A 14,551-nucleotide genomic window follows, 5' to 3' on the forward strand; every position below is an offset into this window, starting at 1 on the left:
AGAGAGACACAGGGTTGATTGTCCACCTCTCTCTCTCTCACACGTTTTTCACCTTCTGCCTTCATTAGTCAGTATTCTTCTCTTTATCTCCATTTGTTTTTCAAACCTCTGTCTGCTTCCTCTCTATCTCTCTCTCTCTCTCTCTCTCTCTCTCTCCCCCCCCCCCCCCACCCTGTTCCTTGTCTGCTGGCAAGAGGGTTTATTGGCATATGGGCGGGATTGTTTTGCCAAAGCCATTACAGTTCAAAGATTCAATGGGGGCACCGTTCTAAAAATAAAAGAATATGCACTTTCACTACCACACACACACGCCCCTCCCCCTGCACGCCTCCTCCGCCTCCCCCTCCATTCACTTCTTCTCCTACTCCTCTGTTTTCTCCTCTGTCATTTCTTTATTGCTATAGCCTACTTATTTCTCTCCTCAGGAAACGTATCATTACGCCGTTAACCTCATTTATAACCTCTGTCAGTCAGTCTGTCTGTCCCTGTCTCTGTCAATGTCTCTCTCTCTCTCTCTCTCTCTCTCTCTCTCTCTCTCTCTCTCTCGCTCTCTCTCATTCCCCAGAGAGTATCCATACCTCGGCAGTTAAGGCAGGAGAGCTGATCCACTGTCTATCTCTATCTGTTTTTCTGTCATTTCTCATTTTCTATATCTCTCTCTCTGTCTGTGTCTTTCTCTCTCTCTCTCGTTTTCCTCTGTCTCTCTCTCTCTCTCTCTCTTTCGCCGTCTCTCACTTTCACTCTCTCGTGTTATATATGACGTGGCCAGCAGGGGTGCTGTTGGGATCTGGAGAGATTGAGGGAATTACAATGCATGATGTGAGACACTGTGACTTAAAGGTATATCAGTGATTTCACTTCATTCAAATGTCACTTATTTTTTCTTTTTTTTTTTGATAATCCTCCCTACTATAGAGTGTGCTGACCATATAAGGAGTTCCTCCCTGTCCCCAGTGAGCCCCTGGGGTCAAAAAACCCTAGTTTCAGTTTAGGTGGCGGGTGGCAAAGCCTTCATCCAATCAGGATGAGAGGAGCCTTCCTCCAATCATGATTGAGTGGGGGCGGGCCTTGGTGCACATGCTGTTGGCCTGTTGCACTTCCCCCACTGTAGTTGTTGTTGTTACCGTGGAGGACTGGGTGGTTTTCCAAATCACCCAAATCACTGAATGCTCCTTTAAAAGGCCTATTCATAGTCCAGTTTTGGGGTGAAGAGGTGACCACCGAAACGGTGGTCAGTAAAAACATAGAGATGGTGCTGTGCGAGCGGTGACCACCGTGGCGCGACGCCATGTCGTTTTCGGTGGTCACCTGGACTGTGAATAGGCCAGGTGCGAAATTAAATTAAAATGTATTCGAATCAAATTCCAGATATATATTTTTAATTAAACTTAGCAAACCAAAATACCATATTATGTTGACCTCAGCCAATAGAAAGCTCTTTGTCCCATGTCGCCTGAACAAATGTGGGGTCCAAGACCCTGAATTGGTTGGCTACGTGCGCCCGCTGCTGGAATATGCAGTCCCAGTCTGGCACAGTTCCTCTGACTGCCAGCCAGACTGGAAGTCTGGAAAGAGTCCAGAAACGAGCTTGCAGAATCATTCTTGGCCGGAGTTAGTCGGGATACACAGGAGCTCTCCGTCCGTCCGCACCCTCACATTGTGCATCCTATCAGAGAGGCGCACCCACCTACGGTCCAGTTCCCTTCGTTCCTTCCAGAGAGGTACCTATGGATGTCACTGGCTCGTAGGTACCTTTGGGGGCCACTCCCCGAGGGGTGTTGTTTTGCCTTAAGGGGTGTGGTTAACCCTTCTTGCCTTGACTTCGCCAGGAAGCTGTTCAAATCTAACTCCAGGAACTGGCTACCCCCCCCCCCCCTCAGGAAAGAGATCTCTGGACGTTAAACTAGAAATGGAGACGACCTGGACACTCCATCATGCGGAACTGAGAGATACAGAAAATCACCAATCCCATATATGTGCAGCCTTTTAAATGATAGTGGATTTTTTGTTTTTAATGGCACCTCTGTCTCAGCTGAAACGTTGAATAAAAACTCGGCCGTCGACATGTGAGGTGACATAAGTCGCATTTTCTTGTCGACCATACATGTGGTAATAGGCGGACATTTTCAAAAAATTATTATATATATATTTTTTTTTACACCAAAAAATATTTGTGAAACAGGGCTTCAGTGCTATAAAGACATGTTTTTGCCAACCTCTAGTGTTACTGAAATGACACGATGTCACACAGCGACAAGGTTGGTTCTCCTCCATCTCCTCCAGCCTCGCCTGCACCTCGCTGCCTAACTTATCTTCATCCCTTCTTTAAGGTTCTTATATTCATACTGAATAGTTTTGACAAGGACAAGACCTCTCTCTCTCTGTCTCTCTCTCTCTCTCTCTCTCTCTCTCTCTCTCAGCAGTCAAATACAGGCTACATTGATGCAGAGGTCAACAGGTCTCAAGTGATAGATAGAGCAGGTGCCTAACAGACACACACACACACACACACACACACACACACACACACACACACACACACACACACACACACACACACACACACACACAACAGAGATGTGCTTCATTTTGTGGAAGGATATTAAGCCTTGCCTCACAGAATAAACACAAGGTTATATTCATCATAGACTGGATACATACATGGGTCTGACATCCCCCTGAGGGCCACGTCGCTTCTCTCTTTCTGTCTCACTCTACCTCTATCTCTCTCTCTATCTGTCTGTCTGTGTCTGTCTCTGTCTGTCTCTGTCTCACTCTACCTCTATCTCTCTCTCTCTCTCTCTCTCTCTCTATCTGTCTGTGTCTGTCTCTGTCTCACTCTACCTCTATCTCTCTCTCTCTATCTGTCTGTGTCTGTGTCTGTGTCTGTGTCTGTCTGTCTCAGTCTCACTCTACCTCTCTCTCTCTCTCTCTCTCTCTCTCTCTCTCTCTCTCTCTCTCTCTCTCTCTCTCTCTCTCTCTCTCTCTCTCTCTCTCTCTCTCTCCAGGCTGCCAATTTTGTCACAAAATAATGTCATTTTTCTTTCCACCCCACCACCACTCTCCTCTCCTCTCCTCTCCTCTCCTCTCCTCTCCTCCTCCCAGGAGTGACTGCGCTCTGCTTTCCATCCATCTCTAAAGCAAGCTTCCATCACCAGTGCCTTTTCTTATTGTTCTCGTCTGTTCTCTCTATCCCTTTGTCTCTCTGTCTTCTTTAGCCCCCGTGTCCTTTTCCCTGCAGTCTGCCGCTTTTAATAACATGTTACACTTTAACCTTTCATGTCCTTCTGCTTTCCCTCAGGTATAGGTTTGCTCTTTAGAACTGCTCCTCTCCTCTCCTCCTCTCCTCTCCTCTCCTCTCCTCCCCTAAGTTTTCTTCTCTCTGTCGCTTATTTGTTTGATTTGAAGATAAAATAAATGTTCAAAATAAAGAGTCTCACTCTCTTTGTCTTTCTCTACTGTTCCCCAGAGTGTCTCCATACCTCAGCAGTTGTGTGGCAGAGAGCTGATCCACTGTCTATCTCTATCTGATTTTCTGCCGTTTGTCACATTTTCTCTTTCACTCTCGTTCTCTCTGTCTGTCTTTTTACGGCGTGCCGCCTAAGGGTGTTCCATCTGTGTGTGTGTGTGTGTGTGTGTGTGTGTGTGTGTGTGCGTGTGCGCGTGTGTGCGTGTGTGTGTGTGTGCGTACGTACGCGTGTGTGCGTGTATGCGTGCGTGCGCTCGCTCATGTTTGTCTGTGGCGAATTTTGAAAAACACCAGCCCATCAGCAGCTCTATTAATTTTCTTAATCTGTTCAGGCTGCGACTCCCGCAAAGACTCATAATGTGAACTGGGGGAATACCCACGCTGACAAGCATGACTTGTAGAAGTCGGTCCACAAACATTGTGCAACAAGCTGATCCAAAAGCCATTGACCATATGCAGACTGCGGCCATCTTGCCCTTACGTTAAAGGGGAGTTTCGCACAAGCTGTTTTCTTACCGTATATGAAGACATGTATCCATTCGTCATTGAAAAAAATAAATAAAAAAAATATGCCGAGCGTTTCATAAGGAATTAGCGGATTTACCGTCCATGTGGGTCAAACGCTAGAACTCCTATTCAATCGCGCAATTGGTTTTAGTTTTTTGTTTACATCTGATCTAGATGATGTGACAGGTTAGTCCATGAAGTGTTGTTGCTGCACTCTTCCTGGTCTACGCGTGCTGGCGTTAGACCCCTCCCTCCTACGCTTTTCTTAAAGGACCAGCGCCCTATATCTTTATTTCTTTTTTTATATTTTTTTTGGGGTCAATATTCATATTATCCACTTACTTTAAAAAAAAAAAGGTTAGGAAGAAATTCCCCTTTAATGGCAGGGTGGTGACTAGGTGCAATTTGCCATTGACAGCCCATACATCCAAACAGAAATGTCCTATCTGATTGTATTTAACAACGTCAAACTCACCAACATTGCAGCTGCATGAAAAGTGTTTGTTTCATAAAAGTCCACTGTAGACATGTTATGAGCTACTTTCTGTCATGCAATTCCTTGCAAATGATTATTGAGTTTGGAAGTGCTCGTTGGATACCACCTTGAATTTGCACATAACGCAGGACGAAAACGAGTGCTTCCAAACTCCACTGGTAAGATGGCCGCATATAGTCGGCATATAGTCAATGACATTGTAACTTTATAAAAGTGCAGATCACCCCGTGTACACTTGTACTGTGTGGAGGGCGCTCTCCGTGGTTTTGATCTGATGGATATATACTACGCGCTTCATTTCTGACTTCAACATGCCTCTCGTTCAAAATATGAATGCTTTGGAGCGATATAATAGAATCGAGACCAAGGTAAGCTAACAAAACGTTTCTCCGTTTTTTTCCCGGATTGCTTCCGGGGTGGGGGTTCAGAGTAAAAGCGGGCATGTCTTTCCGCCACCCCAGAGCTTCTATTTTGAAGGAATCCCGGCACTGATTGTGTTAACCAGGCTACGAAAATCCCAGGAGTGGATACTTTATCAATCCTATCTATACAACCATATAATTGGGAGATCATTGGGACATATAAAGGTCAGATGTCCTTTCACGAATGACTGTGAGCTTCAGTTCTTGATCGTTTTCCCATGACCCTCTACCATAAAAAAATAAAAATAAGGGGTCTTCGTCCCTTCGGGCTTGACCCCTTGACCCCTAATGAAATAAATGAAAGTACGTACTTTGCTGCGTGTCCGAATAACACAGCAAAGACGCAAATGACGTGTCTTTGTGTATGTGCGACCGGGCATGCTCAAACATGTGGTGCGCGGAACCCGACCGGTGAGTTCCGCTCCTGCCTTTTTATGAACTTAAAAAACCGTCCCGCTCCACTCCGCTCACCTGTTCTGGAGCACAGCAGCACCTGTACACAGGTACAGTCTGTCTGTGTTGAGCTAATCTCACAAACCGCCGGGACCCATATATGCCAAAACTATGTCTTGTGCACACTGCCACTATAGGCTGGACTGTGCACGGATGAGTTCTAACTGTGTGTCTATAAGCTAGCCTGTCTCAGAGCCAACTTTTGTCTATAGGAGAAATTGAGTGCTAGACGACTGACGTCATAGACAGACCTTATGAAGTCCAGATCCACATGGAAGTTTCTTCTCTTCTCTTCTCTTCTCTTCTCTTCTCTTCTCTTCTCTTCTCTTCTCTTCTCTTCTCTTCTCTTCTCTTCTCTCCTCTCCTCTCCTCTCCTCTCCTCTCCTCTCCTCTCCTCTCCTCTCCTCTCCTCTCCTCTCCTCTCCTCTCCTCTCCTCTCCTCTCCTCTCCTCTCCTCTTCCCTCTGTGTTCCTCTCCCTAAGGTATGCTGCTTTCCTTCTATACATGATACAGTTTAACCTTTCCCATCCTCCCCCTTGGCTTCTCCCCTCTGCTCCTCTCCTCTCCTTGTTAAGTCTGTCTGTGGGTTTGATAAATATGTATATTGTGCCATTGGAACCATTGGAGCGTACAGTACATGTACAGTACATGCATTGGGTGAATTGTACCAATGTGGTGCTCGACAGAGACAATAAGGTCATTCAATCAATACTGGATTTCACATTTTTGTGAATTCACAATTTGAGACCCACCTTCCAGCCCTCCCTGCATATCTGTCAACATGACATCATTAACATGACGTCATGGCTCTCTCTCTCTCTCTCTCTCTCTCTCTCTCTCTCTCTCTCTCTCTCTCTCTCTCTCTCTCCTGTCCACCCCACCACGCGTATCTATTGAGATAAGGAGGGTAAATGCTTACCCTCCTTATCTCAATAGATATACGCGTGTGTGTGTGTGTGTGTGTGCACTGTACGTGCGTGTGTTATGTGTGAGTGTGTATCTCACCCCTCTTCCCTTCTGCCTTGCCTCGCTCGTCATTCCCATTTCCTTTCCCACTCTTCCTTCCTCCCTTCCTTCCTTCCTTCCTTCCTTCCTTCCTTCCTTCCTTCCTTCCTTCCTTCCTTCCTTCCTTCCTCCCTCCGCCCCGCCTACTGTACATATCCACTGCTCTCCTCTCGTCCTGTCCCTCTGTTGCTCTCCCCATCCTCTCTTCCCTCCCTCCCTTTTTTTCTGTGCCCCCTGCACCCAACCCCCCTCCACCCTAACCCCACCCATGTCCTCCCACCCTGCTCGTTATCTCCCTCCACCCCCCTCCCCCCACACACACACTGGACGAGGTTCGGCGGTATAAATGCCGTTGACTTCCCCGGAGAGCCCCACCCGCTCCCTCCCTCCCCCCCCGCCCTCCCCTGTCCGTCCGTCCACCCTGTTGCCTCCTTCTCTCACCACCCACCCAATCTCCTCCCTCCTCCCCCTCCTCCTCTCCTGGCTCCCCCTCCTCCCCCCTCCCCCCTCCAGGTGCGTCTGCTGTACTGTTCCCAGGAGGAGGCGGACCTGGTGTTTCGCGCGGCGTGGGCGGCGGGCCAGGCGGGCGCCTCCCACATGTGGTTTGCGGTGGGCCCGGCGCTGTCGGGCCTGGGCACGGAGGGCCTGCCGCGGGCGCTGTTCGCCGTGCGGCCGCAGGGCTGGCGGGACGAGGCGCGCCGGCGGATAGCGCGCGGCGTCTCGGTGCTCACGCACGGCGCCGTGGCGCTGCGCAAGGAGTACGGCGGCGGGCCCGGCGGGCCCAACTTTGTCAGCAACTGCATGACGGACGCCAACCAGACGCAGAGGCTGCGCGGGCGCATAAGGTGAGCATTGTTTCGCTGAAGACTTTTCAGGACGCGCAACCAAAATAATCATAATCCGACAGAGTCACCCTCTAGGCCAGGGGTTCTCAACCTTTTTGGCCGGGGACCCCCAGAAATGCTTTGGCAATGTCTCGGGACCCCCGCCCCGCCCCCTCCCGACCCCCAATATAAATTGACTGCTACAATAACCTTAAACCATTTTGGGCGGGAACCCCTTTTGATGTTTTAAGCATCGTTATAATTTAGCTATTGAAAAATAGCAGATCTACAAGCTCGTAGCGCGCCACCGAGTGGCGCGCTACGAGCTTGTAGGTCTGCTATTTTTGAAAAATCGTGAAAATAAAATTAAAAAAAAAAACGGGTTGAGATGCCGAGTACACCCTGAATTGTTATGTATTTGGCAGCGGAATCCCCCCCCCCCCCATGAGATTGTTTTTTGCCAGAGACCTCCAGAAGAGAAGATTTGTGCGTGTTTTTTTTAAAACTTCACAGCACGACACGAGGTGACACACTGTGAGCTTGAGGCCCCAATCCCCCGCCGCCGGCGGGGGCAGCGGCTGTCCACCTCATGAACAGCTCTCAGCGGGTAAATGGGGCTGGTCAAGGTCTCAGGTTCCAACTCCGATATTTTAGATTTTCCCTCCTGGACCCCCCTGGGGTCTAACCCATTTTCAGCGGGAACCCCTTTTGGTGGTTACATACATGATGTTATAATTTCGCTATTGAAAAATAGCAGATCTACAAGCTCATAGCGCGCCACCGAGTGGCGTGCTATGAACTTGTAGGTCTGCTATTTTTGAAAAATCGTTAAAATGTGCCTCAAATCTTTCCGAAAATTGTCATGATTTAGAAAACTTTTTTTTTTAAATTTTGACGTCAGGCCTGAATGGGTTAAGAGGTTAACCCATTTAGACCATTTAGAAATTTAAAAAAAAGTCTTCTGAAGGAATATATATATTCAAAGATTTGAAAAATAGCAGCTCTGCTATTGTTCAATAGCTAAAGTATAATGCTTTGAAACACCATAAGGGGTTCCTGTCCAAAATGGGTTAAAGTGGTTAAAACAGGGGTTCCCAAACATTTTTGGCCCAGGTACCCCTTGGGGGGGGAATATTTTTTTGCCAGGTACATCCTCACAACACCGATAAGCATATTTGCAAGTTGCAACCTTACATTTAGATGCCATTGGAACTATTAGTATTAAAACCTTTCAAACACAACATCTATTCTAAGATGCCATCTTAGAATAGATGTATACCTATTTGACACTAGTGCAGAAACATAATTGCCCTCCTTGATGCATCAATTAAGTGTCAACGACCATCAGCTGGTCACAGTCAGAGACACTCAGCCTCTGCAGCACTCTCTAACTGAAAGTGACATTTCTATCCAAAGGCCCTTGAATGATGGAATATGATTAAGGATTACTGTGATTATGGTAAACTCACATATCACACATACCATAATTCACTGGCGGAAAAAAAATCATTACAAAAACAAACATCTGAATTATTTCGCGGACCCCACTTTGGGAACCACTGGGTTAAAATGACTATGCTGCTGTATTTACCGTATATAACTCATTGTTTTGGACCCCTGGAGGTCCCCCGGAACCCCACTTTGACAAGCACTGTCTGCTCCAGGCAACTTGAATATGTCCTGAAAACAGGCTGCATGTGGCTGGGATACGGTGGCCGACGTCCCTGGCAATCTGCGAGACGAGTGTTTGCACTTTTCCCGTGGGTGGACATTTCATTTAATTACAATGTTGGACTGACTCCCTAACTAAAATGTCATCCAGGTAGACGTGTGTTATGTCCGCCCACACGAGGTGAGGACAGGGTTGTGAATAGAACGAGTGGGTTCTGAAGGGATTGTAAAGAGAAGTGAGGCTGACTAGAGACGGCAAGGGGTGTCCTTTAATCTTCTCCCTTGTTTGTTACACTAAAAGTCTCAAATTGATCTGGAGAAAAAATGTGACTAAATTTGACTGAGGGACTGCCATTGGATTTTTTTGAATTTTCGTTTTTTCATGTCATATGAAAGCAGGGAATCATAGCTTCAAATTGACATATTGGTTGTTCAGTTTGACCCACCAGTTTTGGAGATATGGCTTATAGAGTAATGTCTTGCAGAGAAACAGCGAGTTGAGAAAACAGGTTTGAAAGGTTCACTTATGTGGACTCTAACATTACAACTAGCTACATGTTTGGGCATTTATTTCATATTTACATGTCGATTTCAACTCTGACACTTATTTCAGACATGCTCTAGTATGTAAAGAGTCTGCCTGTGATATTAACTCATTTAAAAAAAAAACAATAATAATTCTCCTCTGGTGAAAAGCTGGAATTTGCGCGATGGCAGTCTCTCAGTCAAATCTGGTCCCCCTAACAAAATGTCATCCAGGTAGACGTGTGTTATGTCCGCCCACACGAGGTGAGGACAGGGTTGTGAATAGAACGAGTGGGTTCTGAAGGGATTGTAAAGAGAAGTGAGGCTGACTAGAGACGGCGAGGGGTGCCCTTTAATCTGCTCCTCCTGTTTGTTACACTAAAAGTCTCAAATTGATCTGGAGACAAAATGTAAGGTAATATTAAGTGGAGAATAACTATGAAGATACAGGCGGCTGGGCCCAGTGGAACTTGGACGGTGCACACACACACACACACACACACACACACACACACACACACACACACACACACACACACACACACACACACACATAAATATGTGTATGCAGATGCAGTATAGGGCTGCGTATCGATCTTTGCAATTATTCGAGCGATCGTTTTTTTAGCTGACCGAATAATGAAGAAGCATGACAAATTGACATGAAAATAGAACATTTAACTGATGTACGTATCATCTATACTACATCTACTATTCTATATAGTATTTATCTGCAATGAATGCCAGGTTGAAAGTGATCAACTATTGCAGCCCCTATTTATGGACACCACGGGTAGATCTATCAAGCTACCATATAACATAACATATCTGTTGTATAGCCTATTATAACACTTTGTAACATAACTTACATTTATATTTATATTCTATTGTTATCTATACTTTCAGCTATAGACCTGCGTTCCACACAGTGACACTCTCCTCCGTGTAGCTCTTTGCCATCTTGACTCTCACATGAGAGAGAGAGAGAGAGAGAGAGAGAGAGAGAGAGAGAGAGAGAGAGAGAGAGAGAGAGAGAGAGAGAGAGAGAGAGAGAGAGAGAGAGAGAGAGAGAGAGAGAGAGAGAGAGAGAGAGAGAGAGAGAGAGAGAGAGGGTCACATGTGTGGGAGAGGGTATGCTGTATATTCACCATGTTAATTCATGTATTCTTTAACTGTGGGACGATCTAATTTATGCATATGCAAACTGAGCCAAGGGTAGAGGGAGGCTCGATAAACATTATGCTCTCACAGTGTTTCCTCCTCTGACTCTTTCCTATCGAGACGTTGTTTTTTTTAAGGACACCAGTTGTCTTTTCTTGAAAATGTTGCCAAAACATATAATATAACACCCATGTCAATCCTAATGTATTTTCTTTTTCTAGGCCAGTTGGTTTCTCAACCTTTCAGGGCCCACTTAACCCATTTTGACCTGAGATCAGATTCTAAAAATGTCTTCTACATCCTGACAGTTTTCTGAAAAAGCTATGTTTCTATGTCAGTCGTTCTTCGATTTTTCAAAAATAGCAGACCTACAAGCTCGTAGCGCGCCACTCGGTGGCGCGCTATGAGCTTGTAGGTCTGCTATTTTTCAATAGCTAAAGCATAACATAATGCTAACACCAAAAGGGGTCCCGCCCCAAAATGGGTTAAAATATCTCAGTTAGTGATCTCAGATTCGGTGTCTTGCTTTGCTTTGCAGAGATTCTGCAGTCTTGCTTAATTGCGCAGAATGATCACAGGTGCGGAGAAGAAGACACAGCACCGTCAAACGGAATGCGTTGCAACAGCTGCGGTTAATCCGGTGTCGGATTGAGCGATTGTTCTGCGACCGCTTTGAAAACTATTCATAGCACGGAGGTGCTTGGCCTGCTGTCGGCTCACACGCCACATATTATGACACTAATTGAACACGTATTATGCAAGGTTTTTCCTACCAGCAGCTCGGCGGCCTTAAGTTGTGCGTGGTTAGAGTGTCTGCCCTGAGACTGGGCAGGTCAGGAGGTCAAGTACCAAAAGACTGGTCAAGGAAAAAAGGTATACGTGCCTCATTGGCATCAAGGGTTGCATCGGGATTACATCTCTTTGACATAAGGCTGTTCTTGTACTGCACCGGTGCTGATTTTGTCGACTAATACTACAAAAAATCACACCCGTGTGAACTGAGTGGTGTAAGGTCTTATATAGCCTGATCAGCTGTGGTCTGACGTAATGTCTGACGTAATGAAATCACACCCGGGTGAACTGGGTGACCGTAGCAACCATGCTCATTTTTTTACGAACAGACAGACAGACAGACAGACAGACACGTAAACTAACAAAGCCAGTCGTAGGAGTGGTTTACACCACTCAAAAATAGTATAGACAAAAAATGTTCGTCGACTACCTTTTTTCACTGACGAAAACGAAATGGAAACTATACCGGTAAATGAAAACGATGCTATGATGACTAAAACTAAGACAATATTGACAATTTCATCAACAAATAAAAACTAGTCCAAAATGTAAGGAAGGGACTATAGTGGACAAGAGATCCAGTATAAGTCATTTTACACTTGGTTGCATGCTGAACATAGCAGTTATAGAGAGTATATGCGCATGCTTAAAGTGAATGGCACATCGAGTGGCAAAGCAACAGGCAAAGTGAGTTTAACATTGTTTAATGTTGTTTAATGCAATCAGATAAGACTTTTCTGTGTGGATGTATGGGCTGTCAAGGCCAGAAAGTCGTTTTTTGCCACTCAGTAGGCGTTCCTGCATAACTTCCTGGTTTGATGATGATGTCACACGCATACCCTCTATTACGACGGCATGAAGGCCCACCAAAATACATTTGTGTCGACTAAATGAACTGTAGATTTCGTCGACTAAAATCGAATGATATTTAAGTCGGCTAAAACTAGACCAACACTAAAACGTTCCAAGTGACTAAAATGTGACTAAAACTAAATTAAAACTATTCAAGTGACTATGACTAAATTACGCTCAAAACGCCACCGTGGTCGTAACTCATGATATAACATGGGCACGTGATTGAACGTGCCGTCTTACGTATACGTTCTTGTGCCAGCTTGTATAGGACTTCAGTGGTTAACCCATTCTGACCTGAGATCAGATTCTAAAAATGTCTTCTACATCCTGACAGTTTTCATTCTGACCTGAGATCAGATTCTAAAAATGTCTTCTACATCCTGACAGTTTTCTGAAAAAGCTATGTTTCTATGTCAGTCGTTCTTCGATTTTTCAAAAATAGCAGACCTACAAGCTCGTAGCGCGCCACTCGGTGGCGCGCTATGAGCTTGTAGATCTGCTATTTTTCAATAGCTAAAGCATAACATAATGCTAACACCAAAAGGGGTTCCCGCCCCAAAATGGGTTAATCATAGTAATTGATGTAGTGCGTCATAATAACCATCATATTGGAATTTTTTGTGTCAATTTGTTGATCTATAAGAACTCATGTCGTGGTGGTCCGGGCACCCCTATAGGCTGCTAATCCAGTCTGACAGCGTGTCGCGGGTTCGAATCCCGATCCTGACGACCTTTGCTGCGTGTGTGTCACACCCCATCTCTCTCCCCCATTTCCTGTCAGTCTATTCTATACTGTCAAAACAAATGCTTCTCTCTATAATGATCAAGACGGTGCAGAGGTTCTAAATGTCGGTTCGTCGATGCATTTTCAGTTAATTGTCCTACAGCTATAGTCTAGCTAGACCCCTCCACTCCCAATTCCCACACCTGCACAGCACCCTCGGTTGATTCGCCAACAAAGCGTGGAATGTTAAACGAGCTTGCATGCGGCTGGCACGACGCCAGCAAGAACGGTACACGGAAGAGAGGAGAGGAGGGAGTACGCCAGACAGGTTGAGGACGGGGTGGGGAGGCACAATTAGCTGGGGGGGGTATCCGGGAGAGGAGAGGAGGGGGGGGGGGGGGATATCTGAATTTGGTGCTGGCCCATCATCCATGCAAAATAGATGTTGTGGGTGCATGTAGCTCTGAGGTGGGGAAATTACCCCGGCATCTGTAGCCGGCGGACCGTGGCTCATGTATATTAATGAGGAGGGGGGGGTCTTTAACCCATTCTGGGCGGGAACCCATTTTGGTGTTTTAAGCATTCTGTTCTACTTTAGCTATTGAAAAATAGCAGATCATACAAGCTCATATGAGCTTGTAGGTCTGCTATTTTTGAAAAATCGTGAAAATGTGGCCCAAATGTTTGAATATATTCTTTCAGAGCGAACGTTTTTAACTCAAATCTTTGCTCAAATCTTTGCCTCATCTGACAACATATTGTCAGATGAGGGTCGGCAGCCAAATACCAATACCAATTTTTGGAGTCCTTGACATGAAATATTGGGCACCGGCATAACTGTCAGGATTTAGAAGACTTTTTTTTTTTATTTCGACGTTAGGCTTAATTGGGTTAATATATTCCTCTAAGGGCCGTGCGGTGGCACTCTCCGACTTAGCGGCTATACAGACCGACAGGTTATCAACCCGCCCAGGTTCATTTACCTGGGCGTTCATTTAAAAAAAGAAGTCAAACGTAATCAAAATAACAGATCTACAAGCTCACAACGAATCACACACACATATAGCGATGGGTTGTGAGCTTGTAGATCGGCTATTGGCTAATTGGATTTAAGTGATTGAGGCTTGAGGGTCCCTGTGAAAATATATGGTCACCCTGTAGTACAGTACGTGCAAGCGCACGCACGCACGCACGCACGCACGCACGCACGCACGCACGCACGCACGCACGCACGCACGCACGCACGACATATCTGCAGTACATCAATTGTAAGCGTGAGCATTCCAAACTCTGTGGGGAAAAAAAAAAGAAAAAACTAAATTGGGGTAAAAAGCAATTTTAGCAACAGAAGAGCTTTTCTGGTGTGTAGGCCTATATCTGTGCTTAGGAAGGGATCAGAGGCACACGCTGCACCCAAAGCTCCATGCCAGGGAACAAAGGCCAGAAGAAAGGGCGTCTTGCGACGCCGCATTCATACATACATCGTGCGTACAAATCTGTGAGCGAGCGAGCGATGAAATAACATGTTTCTCACTGGGCTTTTCTCCTAAACACTCTTTCACTTGCCGTTTATAACGATGGCGGCGGGCGAGCACTGGTGGGAAAAGTATGCTCGCATGTTTTACTTAAGTAAAAGTATCAATACTG

The 14,551-nt window shown here is 45.9% G+C and overlaps 1 protein-coding gene across 1 annotated transcript in view; it reads left to right on the top strand.

Annotated features, from left to right (window-relative positions):
* The window catches only part of grin2db (glutamate receptor, ionotropic, N-methyl D-aspartate 2D, b), a gene marked incomplete at its 3' end in the record, with an annotated part of 290,078 nt that overhangs the window by 131,767 nt on the left and 143,760 nt on the right, over positions 1 to 14,551 (top strand). Inside the window, 1 exon segment of the mRNA XM_079503474.1 lies at positions 6,866 to 7,197. Coding sequence (XP_079359600.1) covers positions 6,866 to 7,197 — 332 coding nt within the window.

Source organism: Electrona antarctica (genome assembly GCF_951216825.1).
Source record: "Electrona antarctica genome assembly, chromosome: 6".
Lineage (NCBI taxonomy): Eukaryota > Metazoa > Chordata > Actinopteri > Myctophiformes > Myctophidae > Electrona > Electrona antarctica.